General features: G+C 56.6%; 1 protein-coding gene across 1 annotated transcript in view; it reads right to left on the reverse strand.

Moving 5' to 3' along the window:
• Nucleotides 1-24676, reverse strand: part of LOC144737008 (anoctamin-1-like) — a 92844-nt gene that overhangs the window by 16643 nt on the left and 51525 nt on the right. The window contains 9 exon segments of the mRNA XM_078619654.1: nucleotides 9-169; nucleotides 329-463; nucleotides 1759-1823; nucleotides 3235-3279; nucleotides 4189-4244; nucleotides 5117-5168; nucleotides 8115-8169; nucleotides 8524-8675; nucleotides 10865-10963. Of these exon segments, the coding sequence (XP_078475780.1) occupies nucleotides 9-169; nucleotides 329-463; nucleotides 1759-1823; nucleotides 3235-3279; nucleotides 4189-4244; nucleotides 5117-5168; nucleotides 8115-8169; nucleotides 8524-8675; nucleotides 10865-10963 (820 nt within the window).

Here is a 24676-nt window from a genome sequence, read left to right on the forward strand (position 1 = left end):
CCACGTACCCCATAGCGCCATGAAGATGGCGTAGAAGACGGTGGCGGGGTTGTCAAAGAGGTGGCTGGCGCGCGCGGTGCCGCACACGGTGCTCAGGCGCCAGTAGTTGCAAGCGCGGTCGCACAGCGGGCACATCGTGAAGTTGTTGCGGTCGTCACACATCTCCATGCTGCCGGGGGAGGGGAGGGACACGCACGCACACTGGTACAAAGACAAAGATCCCCCGCGTAGCCTCGACGGACCGTCGGGGAATAAGAGAATGCCGCTCGACCGATTCGGTTGCGCTCGGTCCACCCGAATGCATCCGCCGCCCGGGGTGCGTCGTCACCTGGGGATGTTCTCGTCGATGGTGGCGCAGCCGTACAGGAAGACGATGACGCCGATGAGCGACGCGGGGATCAGCAGCTCCGTGTAGACCCCGAGCCACGCAAAGTACAGCCCAATCTTCTCCCCAAAGTACTTCCTGATGGGCGGGAGGGGAGGGGGGGGGGGCAGGGGTGGAAGGTGTTATCGTGTTTGTCGTCCTTCACCCGCACCTACGATCAGCACGGTTGGCTACGTACGGTGTGAGAGCAGGTCAGCGCACGTGCGCGTGCGTGCTCATTAAAACTCGTCAATTGGCTACGCTGCTGCTGCTGCTGCTGTTACTCTTCGTTAGTCGTGAGCGGATGGCGGTGGGGGTGGTGGTGATGATGATATGATGGTGGGGGTGATTGATGATGGTGGTGGGGGTGGTGGTGATGGTGGTGGGGGTGGTGGTGATGATGATATGATGGTGGGGGTGATTGATGATGGTGGTGGGGGTGGTGGTGATGGTGGTGGGGGTGGTGGTGATGATGATATGATGGTGGGGGTGATTGATGATGGTGGTGGGGGTGGTGGTGATGATATGATGGTGGTGGGGGTGATGATGATGGCGGAGGTAATGATGATGATGGCGGTGGCGATGATGATGGCGGTGGCAATGATGATGATGGTGGAGGTGATTGATGATGATGATGATGATGGTGGGGGTGATGATGATAGCGGAGGTAATGATGACGATGGCGGTGGTGGTGATGACGATGGCGGTGGCGATGATGGAGGTGATTGATGATGATGGTGGACGCTACGATGCTGCACGTGGCTGCCCGTGATCCCGCACTGTGAAGGCAGCATCAGCGAGGGTTGGTGGACCACTCACAGATGGGCTGTGGAACTCCCTCTCCCCTACCTGTGGGTAGCATCGAGGAGGAGCCGTACCACCCCTGGCTCTGCCAGGAGAAGGCGGCACAGCAAAGTGTGGACTAATCTCCATCCGTTCCATTTGTGCGGGGATCGAGCGTTCCCCCTCGCACTACCGTGGGGCGTCGTCTCCAGGTGCTACGGGTTCCTCCCGCGTGCATCAATGCTCATTAACTGGTCGCAAACCCGCAACCGGTTTTTACCGGTTACCCTGGTGAACTAAAAACCCCTTGTTTTTACTACCCTCGTAAATGCCTCCGCGAAGGGAGCGGCGGTGCAGCGGTTAGCGCACCGCACACTCCCCGCTCTCGGCCCGCAACCGGTGGACGAACATCCGAACAGGCCGCTGGGCTTCCTCTAGGTCGACTCGGCCTCAAACGAGCACCCAGTGCGGCGTGGTGATAAACATCGGCGCTGGGGGACACACAAAGGTGTGCCGGGCGTGACCCGGCCACGCATCCGTGGCGCTCGCACCACACGACCCCGCGTGGGCTACACGGGGGACCTTTGTCTGTGTGCGTGTGCTGGTCTCACCTGATGAGCTCGATTGGCTGGTACTTGTAGAAGACTCCGTAACTCGCCCATTCATTGTGCAGCAGCTGGGGGGTGGCGGGGGGGGACAGCGGTGGGAAACCTCAACACCGAACGGCGACGTGCACACGCGCACACACAATGACAAAGGTCCCCCACGTAGCCTTTAACAGGCAGCTGGGGAAAGTTCCTTTCAGCGAGTATCACCGGCACGGCGAACGAGGGGGGTGGGTGGCCAGCACCACGCCCAGCCGCCTTTGTCTCCCTAGTGGCGATGTTCATTACACCACTGCACAAGTGAGGCCGAGTCGACCTAGAGGCGGCCCAGGACCAGTTCAGATTATCGTCACCGGTGTTGGCCGTGAGTGGGAACCGAACCCGGGTGGCCAGGTTCGTAGTGCAGCACGCGAACTGCTGCACTACCGCTCCACCAACACACGCAGACACACACGCAGACACACACGCAGACACGCACGCAGACACACATACACTCGCACGCAGACACACACAGACACATGCACGCAGACGCACACAGACACACGCACACAGACACACACAGACACGCAGACACACACAACACACACACACACAATCAGACACACGCACGCAGACACACACATACACACGCACGCAGACACACACAGACACATGCACGCAGACACACACGCAGACACACGCACACAGACACACACAGACACGCAGACACACACAACACACACACAGACACAGACATACACACGCACACACACACAGACACACACAATCAGACACACACAGTCAGACACACACACACGCAGACACACACACGCGCGCGCGTGCACGCGCACTGCCATTACTGCCACACCGACAGACGGGTCAGAGCCCTGCATTACGAGGAGAATAATGATCGGCAATGCTGCTGCTTTGGGGGGTCCAGGGTTAGGGCTAATGCATCAGAGCAGCAGTCTGGGTTGCCCTGCAGGTGGGAGGGAGGGGAGGGGAGAGAGGGGAAGGGAGGGAGGGGAGCGAGGGGAGGGGGGGAGGGAAGTGGGGGAGGGAGGGGAGGGAGGGGAGGTAGGGAGGAGAGGTAGGGAGGGAGGGTAGGGGAGGGAGGGGAGTGAGGGGAAGGGAGCGAGGGGGAGGGAGGGGAGGGAGGGGAGGGAGGGGAGCGAGGGGAGCGAGGGGAGGGGGGGAGGGAAGGGGCGGAGGGAGGGAGGGAGGGAGGGGAGGGAGGGGAGGGGAGGTAGGGAGGAGAGGTAAGAAGGGAAGGGAGGGAAGGGAGGGAGGGAGGGGAGGAAGGGGAGGGGAGGGTGGGGAGGGAGACTAGTTTCCACCTGTTCCATATGACACTAGACCCCACTGCAGGCGGCATAAGGCACTACCACTGGAGTACGAGGAGGTGGAACTGTGCGGCGAATGGTTTTCAGGGGGTCATTCGTCCGAGGCAACTTTTGTTGCAGGACATTTTTAATTCATTTGGGATCGATCCGCATTGCTCACCTTGCGATCGTTGGACTCCAGGCCTTCGTCGTCGTGTTCATCGCCCTGAAACCCACGAGCACAACCAAGCGGAGATGGAGCAGCTTCGAAGCAGAATCATCATCATGGGGCTGACGGACACGACGTGGAGGTTCACGCGATGAACCTCTATGACCTCACGTTGTGACCCCCCCCCTCCTCCCACCCCACACGGCCCCCCACCCCTCTCACCTCCCCCCCACCTCTCCCACCTCCCCCCCACATTGCCCCCACACCCCTCCCTCTCACCGCTCCCACCCCACACTGCCCCGCACCCCTCCCACTCCACATTACCCCCACATCCCCCTCCACCCCTCCCGCCTCCCCCCCACCCCCACCCTCCCACCCCTCCCACCCCCCCCCACCCTCCCACCCCCCACTGCCTCCCCACCCCTCCCACCCCACAACCCTCCTCCTCCCACCCCACACTCAGAGTCGTCCACTCCCTCTGCCCGCCTCTGGCATCACACTGACATCGTGCAGGTGGTGGTGGTGGTGGAGTTGGTGGGGGGGTGGTGCAGGTGGTGGTGGTGGTGGTGGTGGTGGTGCAGGTGGTGGTGGTGGTGCAGGTGGTGGTGGTGGTGTCACACTGACGTCGTGCAGGTGGTGGTGGTGGTGGTGTCACACTGACGTCGTGCAGGTGGTGGTGGTGGTGGTGGTGTCACACTGACGTCGTGCAGGTGGTGGTGGTGGTGGTGGTGCAGGTGGTGGTGGAGGTGGTGGTGGTGATGGTGGAGGTGGAGGTGGTGGTGGTGGTGGTGGTGATGTCACACTGACGTCGTGCAGGTGGTGGTGGTGGTGGTGGTGATGTCACACTGACGTCGTGCAGGTGGTGGTGGTGGTGGTGGTGGTGGTGATGTCACACTGACGTCGTGCAGGTGGTGGTGGTGGTGGTGGTGGAGGTGGTGGTGGTGGTGGTGGTGGTGTCACACTCACGTCATGCAGGGGGTAGGCGGCGTCGTACACTTCGTTCGCCAGCAGGCTGTTGATGCCTGTCGACGGAGAGAGCGTCACAACACTCGGACAAACAATAGCACGCGGACGGTGTCACACATCATACCACGGCTCGTACGTCACAACACGTGGGCGACTATAACACGTGTGTTGTGTCATACAAGAACAACCACCGCCATTCGCCACTAAGTGGCGGTGACATCACCACGACGCTTGTGCCAGGCTAGGTGCACGTTGAGGCCACGTGAAGTGTCGAACGCCCGCTGGCAGGAGGTCACGGAGCAGACCCAGGTGCCACGGGTCGACTGACTGAGATGACGGGCTGATGCACCACCTGTGCCCCCTACTGTGCCAACTTGTTGTGCTTTATCCACCCGGCGCTCCGCTCGTTGTTGTGAGCGTCGCTCCTCCGCCCTCCGTTGTTGTTGGAGGGAGACTGCCTCCAACTGCCCAGTAGCGTCCTTCACGAGTCTCCTCCACAGAGGCCGACCTTGACACCGCTGATACCAGTCATCGGCAAGTCCACTCAGCTCCACGTTCTCCTGTACCACGTCACTCCATCTCTTCTCTAGCCCGTGCCGCGCCCGTTTAGCCCCCTCTATGTGGCCGAACAGAAGCTGTTTAGGCATGCGGTGGCTGGGCATGCGGGTTACATGGCCCAGCCAACGCAGCCTTGCTATAATAAGAACACAGCACACGCGTGTACCATCGCATCACACCATGCGCATCACAACAAAGACAGAGTTCCCCCGTATAGCCTTCAACAGACCGTTGGAGCAAGTGCTGTTAGCGAGTAGCAGCATCTACGAAGACCACCCCACCTCCACCACCCCCACCCACCACCCCCACCCACCCCCCCACCACCCCCGCAGCTGAGTGAACAGAGGGGATAGACGGTTCGGGCACTCACCCATGCTGTACTTGGCCTTGTTGCACGTGGTCCTCTTGAGAATCTCGTGCACCTGATTGGTTGGGGGGAGGGGAAGGCAGAGGGGAGGAGGAGGAAGAAGAGGGGGGGGAAGAGACACCATGGCGATATTCAAATCCACAATTAAACTGTGGTGCAGTCAACTCCCAATTATCTGCGCTAATTGGGGGGTGGTTGGCAAGATGGGGGGGAGGGGGTGGGTGAAGGGAGGGGAGCAGAGGGGAGGGGAGGGAGGAGGGGTTTGGGCGCAGGGGGGGCGCAGGGGGGCCGCCCCCCCCCCCCCCCCGATAAAAACAAAACAAACCGGGACGCGGAGAACACCGCATTTGTGCGTGCGTGCGCGTGCGTGCGTGCGCGCGTGCGTGCGTGTGCGTGCGCGTGTGCGTGCCACATCAGCAGCGTCAAGAGGACGCCTCCGTGTCACTCCGCTAGCGCTACTGCCGCCGGTTCGCCCCCCCCCCCCTACCACCCCCACTGCCCCCCACCGTGAACTTTTGCCAACGGCGAGGAACTCGCAAGGACGGTGCTGCTGCCCCCACCGCTACACCTCGTGCCGCTAGCGGCGAGGGAGAGAGAGGGAGAGAGAGGGGTTAGAGAGAGAGGGGGTACAGAGAGAGAGAGGGGGGTAGAGAGAGAGAGGGTGGGGGGGTAGAGGGGGTAGAGAGGGGGGGGGTAAAGAGAGGGAAGGGGTAAGATGGAGGAGAGCAGAGTGTGAAATCTTACATTTAAACAGGGGGGAAGGGGGGGCACATAAAGCAAAGCATTGAAAAAAAACGAAATGATGAACGAAGCAAAGTGCCGACTACACCGAGCATCTTCTTGTTTCCTCTGATCGTAAAAAGAAGAGAGAGGGAGAGTGGGAGAGAGAGAGTGGGAGAGAGAGGGATAGAGTGGGAGAGAGGGAGTGGGAGAGAGGGCGCATTCGGTGTGGGAGGCCCCTGGAGAAGACCCAGCGGCTCCGCTGATCGACACTCGGGGGGAGACGCTCCTCCTCGACTCGCCTGCCTCGTGCTCCGCGTCTGCGAGATGGTGATTGGCGGAGGCACCACGTGGCCTGCATCGCGTCTGTTAGCTGCTACCCACGAGACTTTGCATGTGCCCGGTATTTTCATCCTCGCACCCGTGGGGTGCTTACAGTACACACACCAACACACCAGTAGAAACATTCACGACAAAGACGAAGATCCCCCATATAGCCTAGCAGCTACTCATTTGAGGCCGAGTCGACCTAGGGGAGGCCCAGGACCGGTTCAGATAATCGTCACTGGAGCAGCCACGAGCGGGAATCGAACCCGGGACTCCAGATTCGCAGCACGCTACCCGCTACACCACCGCTCCCCAAAGACAAAGACTCCCCGTATAGCCTTCGCAGACTGTCGGGGCAAGTGCTGTTATAGAGCATCTATAAAGGCCGGCACGGCACACGAGGGGGTAGGTGGCCAACACCACGCCCGGCCGACTTTGTCTCCCCAGTGACGATGTTTACACATCGCACCAGGTACTAATTTGAGGCTGAGTCGACCTAGGGGAGGCCCGGGACCGGTTCAGAAAATCGTCACTGGTGTTGGCCGTGAGTGGGAAACGAACCGGGTTCGTAGCACTGCGCGCTAACCGCTGCACAACCGCTCCCCACACACACAACCACACACCTACACACACCTACACACCTACTTCATACAACCACACACATACACACACGACTCAACTGGGATCAGACTGAGCAACATCGCCCTCCTGAGTCTAGAGACTCTGAAATTCGTTCCTGCCTCCTACACACAAAGCGTGTTGACCACTCCTCGTGCGCTGGACTGCTCCTGCCACAGGCACGGCGAGTGATTCGTGCTGTAGGTGAACACAGGTGGGCAGGCGCGTGCGTGCGTGCGTGTCCGTGTGTGTGTCTGGGGAGCGGTGGCGCAGTGGTTAGCGCACTGCGCTATGAACCCAGCAGTTCGATTCCCGCTCACGGACCAACATCGATGACGATTATCTGAACCGGTCCAGGGCCTCCCCTAGGTCGACTCAGCCTCACATTAGTACCTGGTGCGATGTGTAAACATCGTCACTGGGGAGACAAAGTCGGCCGGGCGTGGTGCTGGCCACCCACCCCCTCGTGTGCCGTACCGGCCTTCATTAGCCGCTGCTAGTCGCTAACGACACCTGCCGCCAACAGTCTGAAGACTACACGGGGGAGCTTTGTCTTTGTAAGTGTGTGTGCAGGTACCCATAGCAACCTCCCTTAGCAACCCCCTTCCCTCTCCCTCCCTCATCACCCACCCACTCTCTCACGCACACACTCCACACTCACCTTTTCCGTAATAATAACAGCAACGCACCGTACGCACAACAACAACAGAGCTTGCAACCGTGCATGCACCAGGAAGTGGAGGTTGCCTGCACCAATGCGGTGGCTAGGCTGTGATTTTGTGTTTCAATAGACGGTGATGTTTAGTCAAGCTACAGCATCACCGGCGGCAATGATATCACCATTACCGACAAAGACACAGATCCCCTGTACAGCCTTAACAGACTGCAAGGGCAAGTGCTGTTAGCCAGACGCTGAATGGCTGGCATGGCACACGAGGGGTGGGGTGGTCAGTGGTGATGTTTACTACACACTTCACCAGGTACTCATTTGAGGCCGAGTGATCCTAGGGGAGGCCCAGGAACGGTTCAGATGATCGTCACCGCTGGTGTTCGCCATGAGCGGGTATCAAACTCGGGTCGCCGGGTTCGTTAGCGCAGCGTAGCGCTAACCGCTGCACTACCGCTCCCCCGCACACGGGACACAGAAACACACAAAGACAAAGATCCCCCGTGTAGCCTTCACCAGACTGTCTGGGAGCGAGTGCCGTTCGCGAGTAGCGACACCGACGAAGGCCGGAGTGGTACACGAGGGGACATGTCACCATGCGGAGAGAAATATCATCGTACAAATGTCGACAAGCTCAAGGATTCATCCCTCGCCCGAGGCTCCACTCACGATGCGACTGCGAGTGGCGCTGTTGAAGAACGTGTCCTTGTCTGTGATGTTGAACCTGCAGGGGGGAGGCGGAGGGGGGGGGGGGAGACGCAGAGAGACAAGAACGAGTTCGTTAGACATGCGCGTATCCCCGTGGTCTCCTGCTCCCCGTGGTCTCAGGGCCCACGTGGTCTCAGGGCCCACGTGGTCTCAGGGCCCACGTGGTCTCAGGGCCCACGTGGTCTCACAAGCGAGTGAGCGATTCGCCAGCGAGCCAATGACTCGCACGAGCGAGTGAGCGAGTGAGTGACCGGGCGACTTACAGGAGTGAGTGAGCGACCGGGCGGGCGACTCGCAGGAGCGAGTGAGCGAGTGAGTGAGTGAGCGGGTGACTTACAGGAGTGGGTGAGTGAGCGAGCGAGCGACTCACATGTGTTGCTTCTCGCGGGAGAAGGGGAAGGAGAGGTGCTTGACGAGGCTGCTCTGCGAGTCGGGCACGCGGGGCAGCAGGCCGCGTGTCACCTTGTGCCACACGGCCGCTGCCTTGTGCAGCACGCCCGACGCCGGCTTGATCTCGTACACCTGGGGGGGCGGGGGGAGGGGGTGTGCAGGCAGCAGCAGTCACCATCAGTCACAGGGGCATTCACTTGGAGAAAGTCACAGGGGCATTGACGGGGAGTTGCAAGTTGCGGGCGAGCAACAGCAGCTGTCACGGGAGGGGCGGCAGTCACGGGAGTGGCGGCAGTCACGGATGGATTCCAGGCGGTGCTTTAAAAACGCCAAACGGCCATGCGAACAGACACAGCGACGATTGACGGCCGGTGGCACTGCACGAGAGGTATTAGCCCTTCACACACATATATACATAACAACAGTGATCATGACCTGTGCCAATGCGATCGGGACGTGCAGCCGTGACGCACGCTGCACGCATGCACCGCTGGAACGGACCCCGCTAATCTCTCTCTCTCCGTCTCCGATCGGCGGTGGAATGTCAACCAAATTCCACCACGAATCGTGCACAGCCGGGCTTGCCGGCGAACACGAAACCAGATTTACTGGGGCGGTAATGCCGGCACGCCGGCAGACGCGCGTGGCGCAGCGTCGTAACCGCAGCGCTATCCACGACCCTTTAACGAGCGTTGGCCACGATCCAGGATCTGGAGAGTGGCGTCACCACACGGTGGTTCGGGAGGGGTGGGTTGGGTGGCTGGGTGAGTGGGTGGCTGGCTGGGTGGCTGGGTGGCTGGGTGGGTGGCGGAGTGGCTGGGCGAGTGGCTGGGCGAGTGGCGGAGTGGCTGGGCGAGTGGCTGGGCGAGTGGCTGGGTAGTTGGGTGGGTGGCTGGGTGGGTGGATTGCTGGGTGGGTGGCTGTGTGGTTGGGTGGGTGGCTGGTTGGGTGGGTAGCTGAGTGGCTGGGTGAGTGGCTGGGTGGTTGGTTGGGTGGCTAGGTGGCTGGGTGGGTGGCTGGGTGGGTGGGTTGCTGGGTGGGTGGCTGGCTGGCTGGCTGGGTAGGTTGCTGGGTGGTTAGGTGGGTGGCTGGATGGGTGGCTGGGTGGCTGGGTGGGTGGCTGGGTGGCTGGCTGGGTGAGTGGCTGGGTGAGTGGCTGGGTGGTTTGGCTGGCTGGCTGGCTGGGTGGCTAGGTGGCTGGGTGGGTGGCTGGGTGAGTGGGTTGCTGGGTGGTTTGGCTGGCTGGCTGGCTGGGTGCTGACGATCCATGAGGTCACCCAACACACCGGCTGCCTGCCCCCACGGGGGTGCCACACGCGCCATCTAGGCCGCTCGAAGGCACTCGAAGGCACTCGAAGGCATGCGCACGGAACATCGAACACCGAACACCGAACACACCAAGCACCACCCTGGCGCGAACCGTGGGGGACGCCCGGGGTGGGAGCTGAGAGGGCCGGGGATGGCGGCTGACGGCCGTCTACTGCCGGGCTTGCGTCAGGGCGATCGATGGAGAGGGGCCACTGAACACTCACCACGGTGGCTAGGAGATGTTAACTACCTCGCCTGGTATGCAGAAGGTCGTGGGTTCCATCCCAACCCTGACGCCTGCTGCTGTATATTTGGAGTTTGCGTGTCTCTTTCTCTCTCTGTGGTCGTGTGGATTTTTCTCCGGCTCCTCCGGTTTTTCCTTCCACATTTAGAATCAACGTCACGCGTTCACAGTATTTGGTTGCTGCACATTTCCACGTGATGATGATGATGATAATCCACTTCGTTGAGCTATCATTCGTGATGGCCTGGTGACTTCTGAACAAGAGCTACATCGCTCAGCGGGGCCTTACCTGGTAAAATAAAAACAATTGTCTCAACGGTTTAGTTAAACGGCACGGAGAGCTTCACTGTGAGGTTCTCTGAGACCCAGCCTCAATGTTTCAAGCGAATGAAGATGTTCCTTTAAAAGGGGTCCCACGTTTCACGCGCAGCCAGAAGGCCGAGAAGATCCCAGAAGATCCCGTGTGGAGCGACAGGCCAGCAGGTAGCTTCACCACAGCAGCGTCGACTGATTTGGAGCGAGATCTCTGCTGCCAAACCGGAGCTGGTCATGAGTCCACTGCTCAGGATCTAGAACTCCACCACTCCCCCAATATACAAAGACAAAGACCCCCTGTATAGCCTTTACCGACTGTTGTGGCAAGTGCTGTTAGCGAGCACCGATGAAGGCCGGCACGGCACAGAAGGGAGTGGGTGGCCAGCACACACACCGCACCAGGTACTCATTTGAGGCCGAGTCGACCTACGCGCACACACGCACACACACGCACCTTCTTGGTGGGCATTTTGATCTTGAGGAATTCCGCTTCTCGCGCCAGCACGTTCCAGGGTGCGTGGATCCGCACGAACGCCTGCCCATGGGTCTTCGCCTGCAGTGCGGGGGGGGGGGTGGAGAGTGAGAGGTGGACTTAATCAGGCAGGTAACCATTCCTCGAGTACTCAACTGCCTTGAGGCATAGCCCAGACCCGGACCCTAAGCCCACTAGCCAGGCAGACTCCAACCCCAACCACACTAGCCAGCCAGACCCTGACTCGAACCCTAACCACACTAGCCAGCCAGACCCTGACTCTAACCCCAACCACACTAGCCAGCCAGACCCTGACCCGAACCCTAACCACACTAGCCAGCCAGACCCTGACCCGAACCCCAACCACACTAGCCAGCCAGACCCTGACTCTAACCCCAACCACACTAGCCAGCCAGACCCTGACCCCAACCACACGAACCAGCCAGAGAGACGGTTCGTCCCAGCGGGTGTCACAACTCCCGTGGCCGTCGGCCGTCGGCCGTTTGGTGAACATCGGCAGTGGAGGCAAATGAATTGGTGGCGGTTTGGCATGGTTCGCTTTGGCGTGGTTCGCTTTGGCGTCATTGGTGTGGCAAAGCGAGCCACGGTCAATCGCGATCGCCGAGTGGCTGCCGGGAGGTTGAAACTCAACGCCCCCCCCCCCCTGCCCCGACGACGCGATAACCACGCGCACCCCGGCTGAAGCCGAACGTGAACAGATTAAGTAAATGGCAAAGGGGATTGCGTGGGGATTCTTTCGTCGCGAGTGATCACCGCCGGATAGATCCGATCCTAGATTTGAAGCTTTCGTGACTGCAAGGATTCATACTCTTAGGGTTTTTCGGTAAAGTCACGTAGGTAAAAAATACAATTAATAGAAACAAAATAAAATAATAATTAAATTTTTTACCTACGTGACTTTAACGAAAAACCCTAAGAGTATAGATCCGATCGCCCACCTAGAGGATTCCTCCGCCGCTCGCCAGCGGACACGCGCGCCCGACCCGCGTGGCACGTGACGGGCTCGCGAAGCGATCGCGTGCCGACGAGCTACGGTTGGCTGGCACACGGCTACCAAGAAAGACGTTCGGCGTGCCGACGTTTATCCGTAGCCCACGCCGTCTCGTGCCGAGCAAAGGGTTCGACTGTGGCGGCGGTGGTGACGGCGGTGGTGGTGACGGCGGTGCACGGAGCGCAGACAAACGACAAAGACTTGGGCGATGCGTTCGTCAATGACAACAACAACACCAACAACACCAACAACACCAACAACACCAACAACACCAACAACACCAACAACACTAACAACCGTGCGTGGTCCCCAGAAGGAACAGGGACTGCCTTATCGAAGCATGTCACAGTCGACATCATCTCTGAACAAGGGTCGTTGCCCGAAACGTCGCACGTTACGTACTGTTTTTTTTTCCTTCTAAGGCCACGGTGTTGATGACGAAGTGTCAAATTTAGATCTTTGTCACGTGGCCCACGTGGATCACATGACCCGTGTGGGCCATGAAACACGGCAATGGCACATATGGCACGTGCCACATGACACATACAGCACGTGCCACATGACACTGACTCAATGAACCGTGGGCACGCGGCATTAAACGCCGCGCCAGCAACGCACGGTGGCAGCCGACGACACCCGGGGCTCTGGATTGCGACTTGTGAACACGCTGGGCGCAGAGCGACGTCGCTCGCTTACTGGGTCGCGAGAGCGCAGCGAGAGAGCGCTCGTCAGCTCGAGAGAAAAGGTCCCAGCGAGTCTCAAGACTTGTTCAGCAGGAGGGCGATGCCCACATTGGGACGTTTTGGCCAATTCATGCAGTACCGCGCTGTATACGAGAGATTTGGGGGGGGGGAGGTTACACGCAAAGCTCCGCACAGATGGATTCAAGAATCCATTGCTGTACTGCCATCCGCACGGCCACGTCGAAGGCGATGTTCAGATGGATTTCGACGACCATGCAAGTACACTGAGCAGCACATACGAGCAGTACACCAACACACACTAAACACAGCACACGATGCAAGTGCTCGTACACGACCTATCACATAACACGCACACACAGCACTCGGTACACACAGATACACCACTCACAGACACAGCACACACACAGTACACACACACAGCACTCACGCACAGACACAGCACACACAGACACAGCACACACAGCACACACAGCACTCACGCACAGACACAGCACAAAAGCGAGCGACGGAGAAAGCCACGCGGAGATGCAAAGCAGCGTACAACAAGTCGCCCGTGCCCCACCTTTGCATCGCAACACCATCGTAAGGGCACGCCCAGTGGCAGCTGTGCAATGGCACAAGCAAAGACTCGGCACGTGACCTCGTGAGCGGGCACATCAGGCTGCTGCTGTTGGCGAGTGCGTGATCCCAGTCGAATCATTGGCGGTGGAGATTTTGGAATTTAGCAAATTTGGACCCCGACACAAACGGCGTGCGATGGCCAACTCGTTGTTTTGCGAATGACGTCAGGGCCATCTTTAACATCCGCTGTGAGTGGAAGGGCACGCGAGGTGTTACGGCGGCGTTAATTTAACCGGGGCGGCCGCTGGATTCCGTGTGATCATCGTGGTTGGGAGGCGAAAACCTGGATTGGAATCCAAGATTCTGAGCGCTACCAAAACCCGGATTGGAATCCAGGATTCTGAACGTGTCCACAAAACCTGGATTATAATCCAGGATTCTGAGCGCTGCCAAAACCCGGAGTGGAATCCAAGATTCTGAGCGTGGCCAAAACCCGGAATTTAATCCAAGATTCTGAGCGTGGCCACAAAACCTGGATTAGAATCCAGGATTCTGAGCGCTGCCAAAACCCGGAACAAACATTTTCAGCGTCTCAGACATCCCTGCCCCTATCCTGCCGAGAGAGTCACCTTGGGCAGATCACAAAGAGCAGATTAATTTCTGAATTGAAATGGGCCACGGTGTTGGAATGGGTGCGAAGGGCAGCAGTGAGTGGTGGTATCGCGCAGGGGGCAGGCGGGCAGGCAGGTGGGTGGGCAGGCGGGCGACGCTGAGCGTTGGCGGCACACAAAGCGAAGCACGAGACCGCCCACGGACGATGGAGCCGTCAGCACCGATGAGGACCGGCAGCGTCGAACCCCGCTCGCGTTCGACCGCCCGCACACGAGTGTCGATACGAGGGGTCCGGTTGGAAACATCAAAATGTAAAATGGATTTGGGCAGATGGAAGAAAAAAAACGTGATCATATCCACCGATAACGTCCATTCGAAATCTATAAAAACGCGTTCACGTGAATGCGTTTTCGAAACGCAGACGAGCGAGAGAGTTACGTTGAAATAAAAGGCGGGTTACATCCAAATCGCAGCAGACGGTGATAGCCAGGAAGCGATTTGTAAACTCAACAACCCAGGGTGGGAATGATTCAATTCGTCGCCCGTTTGAGGGGCCTGCTGTTGGAATTCGGGGCGAGTGCTCGCAACGCGGCTATTGGCTGCCGAGGTCACCCTCCTCCGTCACAGACACAACACACGCGGAGCTAAAAACGGCGATCTCTTTTCGCACGCTCTGCGACGCTTGCATCGCGAGCCTCGGGGTGGCCATTACATTCCAGCAATGCCGCGAACGTGACCACTTTATTTATTCAACAGCCACTTTAAAAGTTACATGTGACAAATTGTTTCCGATGCGCGCGATGAGCTACGTACGCCGCATCTCATCTCCGCGTATTGGAAAGGGCACCCCCAGTGGCAGCTGTCCCTATGCGTCAGTCTACCAGTAGTGCTGGCGCTGTGAGTAATCCAGAGCGAGTCTTTTTCTTGTGGCGTAACTCTTCTGATGTGGCCCTGCGTGGGGCCTGACGCCGCGACACGATGGCCTACTCGTTTGAAATGACTCTGCGGGGATCGTGAGCGTCCACTGTGAGTGAAACCAGAATCGGAAATTAGATTTTTTTTTTATTCTGGAGGAATCCGATGGGCTACGAAGCTTGTGGCGGCAGCCAACTCTTTACGGATACAACAGCACGCCAACAACAGCCGAGTATTGACCGGGGCGGTCTGCTGGATTGGAACTCGAACCCCCGGCAACAAAGCGGCCAAAAAAAATAAAATAAACGACAGCGATATGAGTCGGGCGATGGCAGGGGAGGAGGGAGGTGGGGGTGCTGGTGAAACGAAGTTTGGTGGGGAGGGGGCAATGGATTTGGGGGGGGGGCGGGGGGGGGCGGGGGGGGGCGGGGGGGGTGGTAAGTGCCCTCCCCCCCCACATTCACGCAGCCGTACCGGGTCTTGGTCCATCCGTGGGAGGCGCATTAGGATAGACTTAGCGTGCAATCGCATGAGCAACTCCCTGGCACAGGTGGGGGCCTCTACCTACAAGCGGCGGGCGGGGGCGGGTGGGGGTGGGGGTGGAAGCCAAGAAGAGGGGGGAGGAGGAACGACAGCGTTCAGCAGAGATGAGCGCAGCTAGCGAGCAGCATAGCAAGTAACAGAGCGAGCATCCGAGCAGATCAAGCGACCGAGTGAGCGAGACTCCGAGAAAAACCGGAAGGTCGAGGTCACGGAGTAACCGACAGGGCATCCAAATCGAGTACGTCAACCGGCAGATCGAGCATCCACAGCAAGATCGAGCATCTGGGCAACAGACAGAGCAGCCAGGTGAGCAACTGGCAGATTGAGGAATGGAGCATCGACGGAGCAACCGAGCGAACGATTTGGGAAAGCAACCGGCAGATCGAGGGACGGGGAAACTGAAAGAGCAACCGCCGAGCGAGGGAGCAACTGAGCAGACAACCGAGCAAAGGATAACGTGAGCAACAGAATGAGTAAGCAGCCAAACCACGTGAGGGAGCAAACGCGGAAGCAACTGAAAATAAAATCGAGCAATTGAATGGACACTCTTAGGTTGTTTCAGTAAAGTCACATAGGTAAAAAATAATAAAATGATAGAAATAATTATATAAATCAAATAATATCTATCTCTCCTCGATCTCTCTCCTCCCTGGCTCCTCCCCCGTCTCTTACCTATATAGCCTCTCGTTACAGCAGCTCTTTTACCCACTTCAACAATTGTTTCTTGCTGTGGTTGTCCCACCTGATGACGGACGCTTGTGTTGCGCCAGAAACGTCGTGAACTAGTATTTTATTTCTATTATTATTTCTATCATTTTATTATTTTATTTGATGATGATGATTATTATTTATTTTTACCTCCGTGACTTTACCGAAAAAACCCTAAGAGTATGAATCCCTGCAGTCACGAAAGCTTCAAATCTAGAATCAACTGAATGGAGCACAAAGTGAAGGGCTGGTCCCCCTTCTTTCCTTTTGTTTTGATTTCGTGTGTGCACGTGTTGCAGCAGCAGCAGCCCACTTCTATCTGGCGATGAACCATACGCTCCGAGCACCCACAGGAGCAGGTGAGCCGTGGTGGGAAAGCACCTCATTGGCCGGGGGGGGGGCTCCCAGCTCGAGGTGGATGGCGGTAGCTCTCCACTGGGGGAGCAATGACCACCCCCTTCCCACCGACGATGGCAACCAGCGGCGTCCATTTTTGTTTACGCCAATCCAAAATGGAGCCGATGACCCGCGACTGCGACCGTCCCCGTGTTTCTTGGCCACGATCGGGTGGCCGAGGAGAAGTGTCCCCTCTCTCTCTCCCCATTCTTGCACCTCTTGTTTGGACGCGAAGCCCGAGCAGGTTTACTCTCTGGAATCCTGGGTTGCCGATGAGTCAGGATCCCCCCCCCACCCCTCGGGCCTTGCCGGCGAGGTCCATGTTTCATTTTTATTATTTTATTTTATTATTTCCATTCTACGTGACTTTACCGAAAGAACCAAGAACAAAGGTCCAAATAAGTTCGTCGCACGACGTTTGGTACCAGTTTGGCTGCAGGGACTGCCGCGGGGATGCGGCGCTGTGCGTCACAAAACCGCCCACTCCCGATTTCACGGATGGGGATTTTACTCCCCGAGTAGCCATCGACTCTCCACGAGACACTCGCAAGGCAGTGAGACGACCGTGTAACCACTGGGAGGGGCCCTGACCAGGAGTACTGACAGCCGGGACAGCTGTGCCTGGGACTCGCCCTCAGGTAGTTTTTGTCACAAACTTCCCACTGCCATAGCAACCGAACAAGCGGCAATCAAAGCGGAGAACCAAACGGGGAACATTCAAGCAAGCGGAGCACTCAAGCTGAGCAATCTACGGAGCAAATGAGCGAGCGGATCAACTGAGCAAGCGGAGCTGGAACATTACCGAGGAGACGAATGATGAAACAACCAGCTGGGCAACCGAGTCGACAACCCACACCGCAACTAAACCACAGCGCAACTAACCCACACCGCAACCAACCCACAGCGCAATCAACCATGCAACTCACACCGCAACTAACCCACAGCGCAATCAACCATGCAACTCACACCGCAACTAACCCACACTGCAACCAACCCACACCGCAACTAACCCACAGCGCAATCAACCATGCAACTCACACCGCAACTAACCCACACCGCAACTAAATCACAGCGCAACTAAACCACAGCGCAACTAACCCACACCGCAAATAACCCACAGCGCAACCCACACCGCAATCAACCATGCAACTCACACCGCAACCCACACGTGCAACCAACCACGCAGCCACTCGATCTCGCACGGACCGAGAACAACCGAGGCTGGTGTGTATCCGCGAATCCGTGCGGTGTGCGGGGGGCAGGGCGCGTTGCCACCACCCTGCAACCGCTGCGGGGCGCGGGAGGGCGAGAGTGAATCTCAGAACAAAACCATCCACCGCGCCCACCACCACGCGCACCAATTCACTTATTATGTCTTAGCCGCCGGGGATAAGCAAAGACAAAGCTTGTGCCCGCCCCTGCCCCCCTCTGTTGTCGCCTGCACAAGCTGCTGGGGCCACGTGGTGCTAGCGGGCAGCACCTACGGATGTGTGCCGGGGTGTGGCGCTGCGAGGGGCAGCTTGGTGACGAAGGCGCCGCACGTGTTTCGGCCAAGTAAAAGGTGACACACAAAACGATGTCGTACACAACACAACAGCAATAACAATAATAATTATGAGCGTTATGGACGCTCACCAGGCTTAATTTGAGAAAGCGCGACTGCTGATGAGAGACTGCATGTCGAAACCAGCCCTTGCCTACAATATCTGACAGGTCACCAGTTTCGATTTAAGCAAGTGCAACTGCTGATGAGACACTGCATGTCGAAACCAGCCCTTGCCTACAATATCTGACAGGTCACCAGTTTCGATTCAAGCAAGCGCGACTGCTGATGAGAGACTGCATGTCAAACCGGCGGATATCTTTCCTGGTGTTAAACCAACGCTAACCGAGAGTACACACTCTGACGTGTTTGTGTGTGTGTGTGGTCATAGACTAACTAGCACTGCCCGCAGACTAACCCTGCCGACGGATTCACGCTGCCCACGGATTAACGCTGCCCACAGACTAACCCTGCCCATGGACTCACGCTACCCATGGCTTAACGCTGCCCACAGACTAACCCTGCCCATGGACTCACGCTACCCATGGACTCACGCTACCGATGGACTAATTCTGCCCACAGACTAACCCTGCCCATGGACTCACGCTACCCATGGACTCACGCTACCCATGGACTAATTCTGCCCACAGACTAACCCTGCTCATGGACTCACGCTACCCATGGACTCACGCTACCCATGGCTTAACGCTGCCCACAGACTAACCCTGCCCATGGACTCATGCTACCCATGGACTCACGCTACCGATGGACTCACGCTACCCATGGCTTAACGCTACCCACGGACTAACAAGATCCTGAGAAATGTCACCGATAGAGCTGGATGCAGGGAAGAGCTCTTCACATCTCCAACTGCTCAGCACTCTCCCCGGGTCGAGGGTAGCGCTGCTCTTTAGGGTATCACTGCTTTTGTTAACGTGGCACCCAAGCTGCGGAACGCCTCGCCACTTGAATTCAGGCAGAGTCGGTAGATATATTTAAGTCTGCCTTGAAAACCCATCTCTTTAAGGTGGCCTTCCCTCTTTAGTTTGGGTGGTTGGTCCTGGTTCTGGTTTGTTTCCTGATTTTCACGCGTTGCGCATTGGGATCCTAGGACAGAATGGGCGCTACACTTTTTATTATTATTATTATAAAATGCTCAAACGTCAAATAGACAGACACCCATTATCGCAAAGGCATCGAGTCTGCTCAACCTGGCGCTTCTGTAATGCCTCGATATTTGCATTGCCCTTGCGCTGTTCGCATTTTGACGTCGGTCTCTGGTCCAACACCGACGGTGACAGAAAGGCCATGCAGGAGGCGGTTCTAGCTCTGGTGTAGGACAACATCCATAAGAGGTTTGTTGGGTTAGATCGCGTAAATATATTAATGTGTATTTTTCTATTTAAATCTTTCGTGACTGCAGGGATTCATCTGCTTGGTTCTGTCGGTAAAGTCACGTAGAAGGGAAATAATAAAATAATAATAAAAAACTTAATAAAATACAATTCTCACGACGTTTCGGCCACAACGCAAGCAGCCTGAAAGACAGCGTCTGAATGACGCTGTCTTCCCGACAGACCTGTTCTTCACCTGAGGACGGCTGCTTGCGTTGTGGCCGAAACGTCGTGAGAATTGTATTTTATTATGTTTTAGTTTTATTATTTTATTATTTCCCTTCTACGTGACTTTACCGAAAGAACCAAGATGATATAAATGTGTCGTTTGACCCGCCACGACCCGACACAGCCAACTAGTAAGGGTTGTCGCGTAAACAGAAAGTGGCCAATTTCTCACTAGTTCGGCACGCCGCTGTGTTGGAGAGCAAAGCCACAACATTTACAAATCGAGTACGACGTTTCGTCAGTAATTACAACCAGCATCATCAGGCGGCAGCCAGATTTGTGTAGAAACCCTCCTGCCGTTTCACGCTACTCGAACTGCAAATGTTGTCGAGGATTCACTCCACAACACAGCGGTGTGCTGAACTAGCGGCTAAACGGAGCGTTTTGTTCACCCGACAAACCTTGCTGATTGGTTGTTTCGGGTGGCAGCGGCGGCTTTAACGACGCGTTCATATACTTACGCGATCCAACCCAAAATGAAAACCGACATTGCGTCTGCCAATCAGTTTAGAAGACGACGTGAACATTGCGATCAAAGCCCGATTGTTCGCATGCATCAGCCGCGAGCTTGACACGCGCCGATTCACGCAGACTCGACGATTCCTCGCGATAGTGGGTCGTGCGGGCGCGCGCCGAGTTTGGCGTTTGGCCATCTCACCACACACCTCCTCCTGGGGGTTGATTGCCGCAAAGGGCGTATGGAAGTCTGTTTACGGTTGTTGTTGTTGTTGGTGTTCTCCCATCATCTCGATAGTACGGGTAACAAAGGGAGAAGAGATTCCAATGGACCAGGCCGTGTAGCATTGCTAAAGTGTGCGCACACCTTCGGCTAAAGCCGTCGAGAGGACGTCGCGGCTGGCCTGCGATTGGCTGCGGTGGATTGCATCAACCTCACTGCCACGGGGTTCAACATTCTATACGTAACTTTCAACTCGTAGTGGGCGTTACACAACGGTGGCCGAGCGTGCCTGCTGATGACGGCGCGAGAGAGAAAGGCGCAGATGTAAGAGACTCCAACTGTGATCGCTGCCGATTATTGTGTGTGTCCATTTCGATATTAAAACTAATCAACTGCCCCGCCGCCCCTTCTCTATCACCCCTGCCACCGATTCCTATATGACCACGTGTCACGGCAGCTCTCTCGCCTACTGCAGCAGTTTTCTTGCTGTAGTTGGCTCACCTGATGACGATTGCTTGTGTTGCGATCGAAACGTCGTGATCGATTATTTTTATACCTACGTGACTTTACCACGAAAGCTTCAAATCAAGATTGAACTATTCAACTCTCTTTGTATTTTACCAGGTAAGGGCTCACTTGAGCTACTAGCAGCCAAACACTCAAAACGCGCGATATCGATTCTAAAATTGGAGGGGGGAAACCCGGAGGAGGACCCAGAGAAAAATCCACGCGACCACGGGGAGAGAGACACGCAAAACAACTCCAACTATACAGCGGCAGGCGTCAAAGTCGAGATCAAACTCACAACCTCTTTTTTAACACGTGGCAGGCTTTCGCGACCAATATTATTCATAATAAACGTTTTTGGGTTAGATGGCGTTATTTATAAATGTGTCGTAACCCTCCACCACCCGACACGGCCAATCAGCAAAAAAGTGTCACGCTGACAAAAGACAAATAGTTCACTACTTTAGCTAATCGCCCGATGATGCTGGATGCAATTACCAGCGAAACGTCGTACTCAAAAACTGTAAATGTTGTGGTTTCACGCTTCAACACACCGGTGGGCTAAAGTAGTGAACTATTTATCTTTTGTCAACGTGACACTTTTTTACTGATTGGCCGTGTCGGGTGGTGGAGGGTTACGACACATTTATAAATAACGCGATCTAACCCAACAACGTTAATTATCACAACCTCCTGCATACCAGGCGAGGGAATTAACATCTTGCTAGCATGGCACCCCTTATTAGGAAGCTACTGGGAGCTGGTGGTGGTGGTGGTGATATTGGTGTTGGGGGTGGTGCTGGTATTGGTGGTGATGTTGGTGGTGTTGGTGTTGGAGGTGATATTGGTGTTGGGGGTGGTGTTGGTGGTGATGGTGTTGGTGGTGATGGTGGTGGTGGCCGCGTGCGGGAATCGAACTGCGCGTTCGTCAAAGCCGTTGCGCTGCGCTAACCTCTGCGCCACCACTCCAAACATCCAAATCGCCCGGCCGGTGATCTCTCAACCAAGATGAGCGATAAATAAATAAATAAATGGCCCCTGGGCCACGCCTGGGCGCCTGCGGCCCCAACCAGACAGCCCTCACCTCGGCCGAGCGGGCTGGGCTTGCCCGCGGGGGGAGGGGGAGGGTCCCAGTGGCAATTATCGTCTGGGTTGGGCTGTGTCAAGTCGTCAGAGGTGAATTCTTAATGAAATAACGACGCCTCGAGTCGTCGAGCCGAAATACGGTCATCATTTATGGTCGACCGTGAACTTGTAGTTCGACAGAGAGAGAGACCCACGCCGTGCCGGCCTTCGTGGAGCGGTGCCGGCCTTCGTGGAGCGGCGGGCGCTGGAGGAGGAGGCCGTGTGCTCGGTGGCACAAGACGGAGGAGTTCTGCGTGAGCTACCGTCGGAGGCCGTAGGACTGCGAGAAGGGCTGGGTGCAGATGCAGCACTTGTCGTAGTTTACAAAACATTTTACATAGAAAACAGGGGGAACATAGAGGTAGAGAGAGGAGGTAGAGAGAGGGGGGGATAGAGAGAGGGGGTAGAGAGAGAGAGTAGAGAGAGAGAGTGTAGAGAGAGAGGGGAGGTAGAGAGAGGGGGGGATAGAGAGAGGGGGTAGAGAGAGAGGGGGGGGGGTAGAGAGAGAGAGGGGGTAGAGAGAGTGTAGAGAGAGAGGGGAAAGTGTAAGGAGGAGGAGCGGAGCGTGCTTCTTAGTCTTGATGTTTGTGTCTACGAAGAAGTAGCACAGATTGATTTTGGTGCACAATGAAGAAACACGTAAAATATTTCATTTAAAACGGGGGGGGGGGGGGGGGGAGCACGTAAAGCAAAGCAATGAAAAAATAAATCTTAAATAAACGGAGCAAAGTGCCGACTAAACCGAGCATCTTCTTGTTTCCTCTGATCGTAAAAAAGAGAGAGAGGGGGGGGGGGGATCACTCGGGGAAAGAGAGAAAGAGAGAAGGGACGACTCAGAGAGAAGGGACGACTCAGAGAGAAGGGACGACTCAGAGAGAAGGGACGACTCAGAGAGAAGGGACGACTCAGAGAGAGAGAGCGAGAGGATGCGACTCAGCGATGATTTGTGATCGCCAAGTTGCTTCGGAAAAATAACTTTTTAGCTCAGTGACCCTTACCTGGTAAAATATAAAATAAAAGTTCAGTTTGTGTGAAAACCTATCGCAGCAAACAAACCTGGTCTTGAACCCCCCCCCCCCCCCCACCGAGATAGAGAGAAGAACAAATAAATAAATAACTCGGTGTAGACCAGCGCCTGCCCCCCCTCCCCCTTCTCACTCACGTGGGGCTCCCCCCGGTGCAGTTACACCCGCCTGCACCACTCTCTCTCTCGCCGCTCAAACCCACCGCCACCACCACCGCCACCACAGCCACCACCGCCACCAGCACCACCAACACCACCAACACCACCAACACCACCAACACCACCAACACCACCAACACCACCAACACCACCAACACCACCAACACCACCAACATCACCAACATCACCGCCGAAATCGCATCTCAAATGATCTGGCGATGCTGCTGCTGACATGATAGTGGTGAACAAGCAGACAACAACAACAACAACAACCACCACCACCAAACATGTGCCTTGTTAACAACAACAACAACCACCACCACCACCAAACATGCCTTGTCAACAACAACAACCCAGCATGTGCAATGTCAACAACAACAACGACCATCCAACATGTGCTTTGTCAACAACAACCACCACCACCCAACATGTGCCTTGTTAACAACAACAACAACAACAACCACCACCACCACCACCAAACATGCCTTGTCAGCAACAACCACCACCACCCAACATGCCTTGTCAAACAACAACAACAAAGCATGTGCAATGTCAACAACAACAACCACCACCCAACATGTGCCTTTGTCAACAACAACAACACTGCATGCCTGGTCTTAGAAAGGGAAGGGAAATATATACATAACAGGCGACGTTACGGGCAATGACCCTACTTCAGGAGCACATAAAAACTGATAGCCTCTGACAGGGCCCATTGTCAACTCTGTAATAGAGAGAGCGAGAGAGACCCAGGAGCGAATGGAACTCATGATCTCGGCTGCGTTGCATCAGCATCTCGACATGGCCATTGTGAACCTCCTGAGAGACACGGAGAGAGCTCCGAATGAACGATGAGTGAACACGAGGGAGACGCACCACACAAACCCAGGACACGCTCGTCCCTATCAACCCAACGCGTCTGGCATGGCCATCACGAACAGAGAGAGAGAGAGAGAGAAAGAGGAGATAGACACCCATACTGCCCAGGGCTCGAACCCAGGTACCATGCTCACATACAGCCACTGTGATGGGCGAATGAGTTAGTAAGAGAGAAAGGCTCACACGACTCAAATGTCGCATCATCTCACCTCATCCGTACCAACCCAAACGCCACCAACAACACAAGGCCACTGCGAACCTCACAGACCCCCCCCCATCGCAACACCTCCACCTCTCTCTCCACCTCCACCTCCACCTCTCTCCACCTCCACCTCTCTCCACCTCCACCTCTCTCCACCTCCACCTCTCTCTCTCCACCTCCACCTCTCTCTCTCCACCTCCACCTCTCTCTCTCCACCTCCACCTCCACCTCTCTCCACCTCCACCTCTCTCCACCTCCACCTCTCTCCACCTCCACCTCCACCACTCTCCACCTCCACCTCTCTCCACCTCCACCTCTCTCCACCTCCACCTCTCGCCACCTCCACCTCTCTCCACCTCCACCTCTCTCCACCTCCACCTCTCTCCACCTCCACCTCTCTCCACCTCCACCTCTCTCCACCTCCACCTCTCTCTCTCCACCTCCACCTCTCTCTCTCCACCTCCACCTCTCTCTCTCCACCTCCACCTCTCTCTCTCCACCTCCACCTCTCTCTCTCCACCTCCACCTCTCTCTCTCCACCTCCACCTCTCTCTCTCCACCTCCACCTCTCTCTCCACCTCCACCTCTCTCTCTCCACCTCCA

Source organism: Lampetra planeri, chromosome 64 (genome assembly GCF_965212315.1).
Source record: "Lampetra planeri chromosome 64, kcLamPlan1.2.h2, whole genome shotgun sequence".
NCBI classification, from domain to species: Eukaryota; Metazoa; Chordata; class Hyperoartia; order Petromyzontiformes; family Petromyzontidae; genus Lampetra; species Lampetra planeri.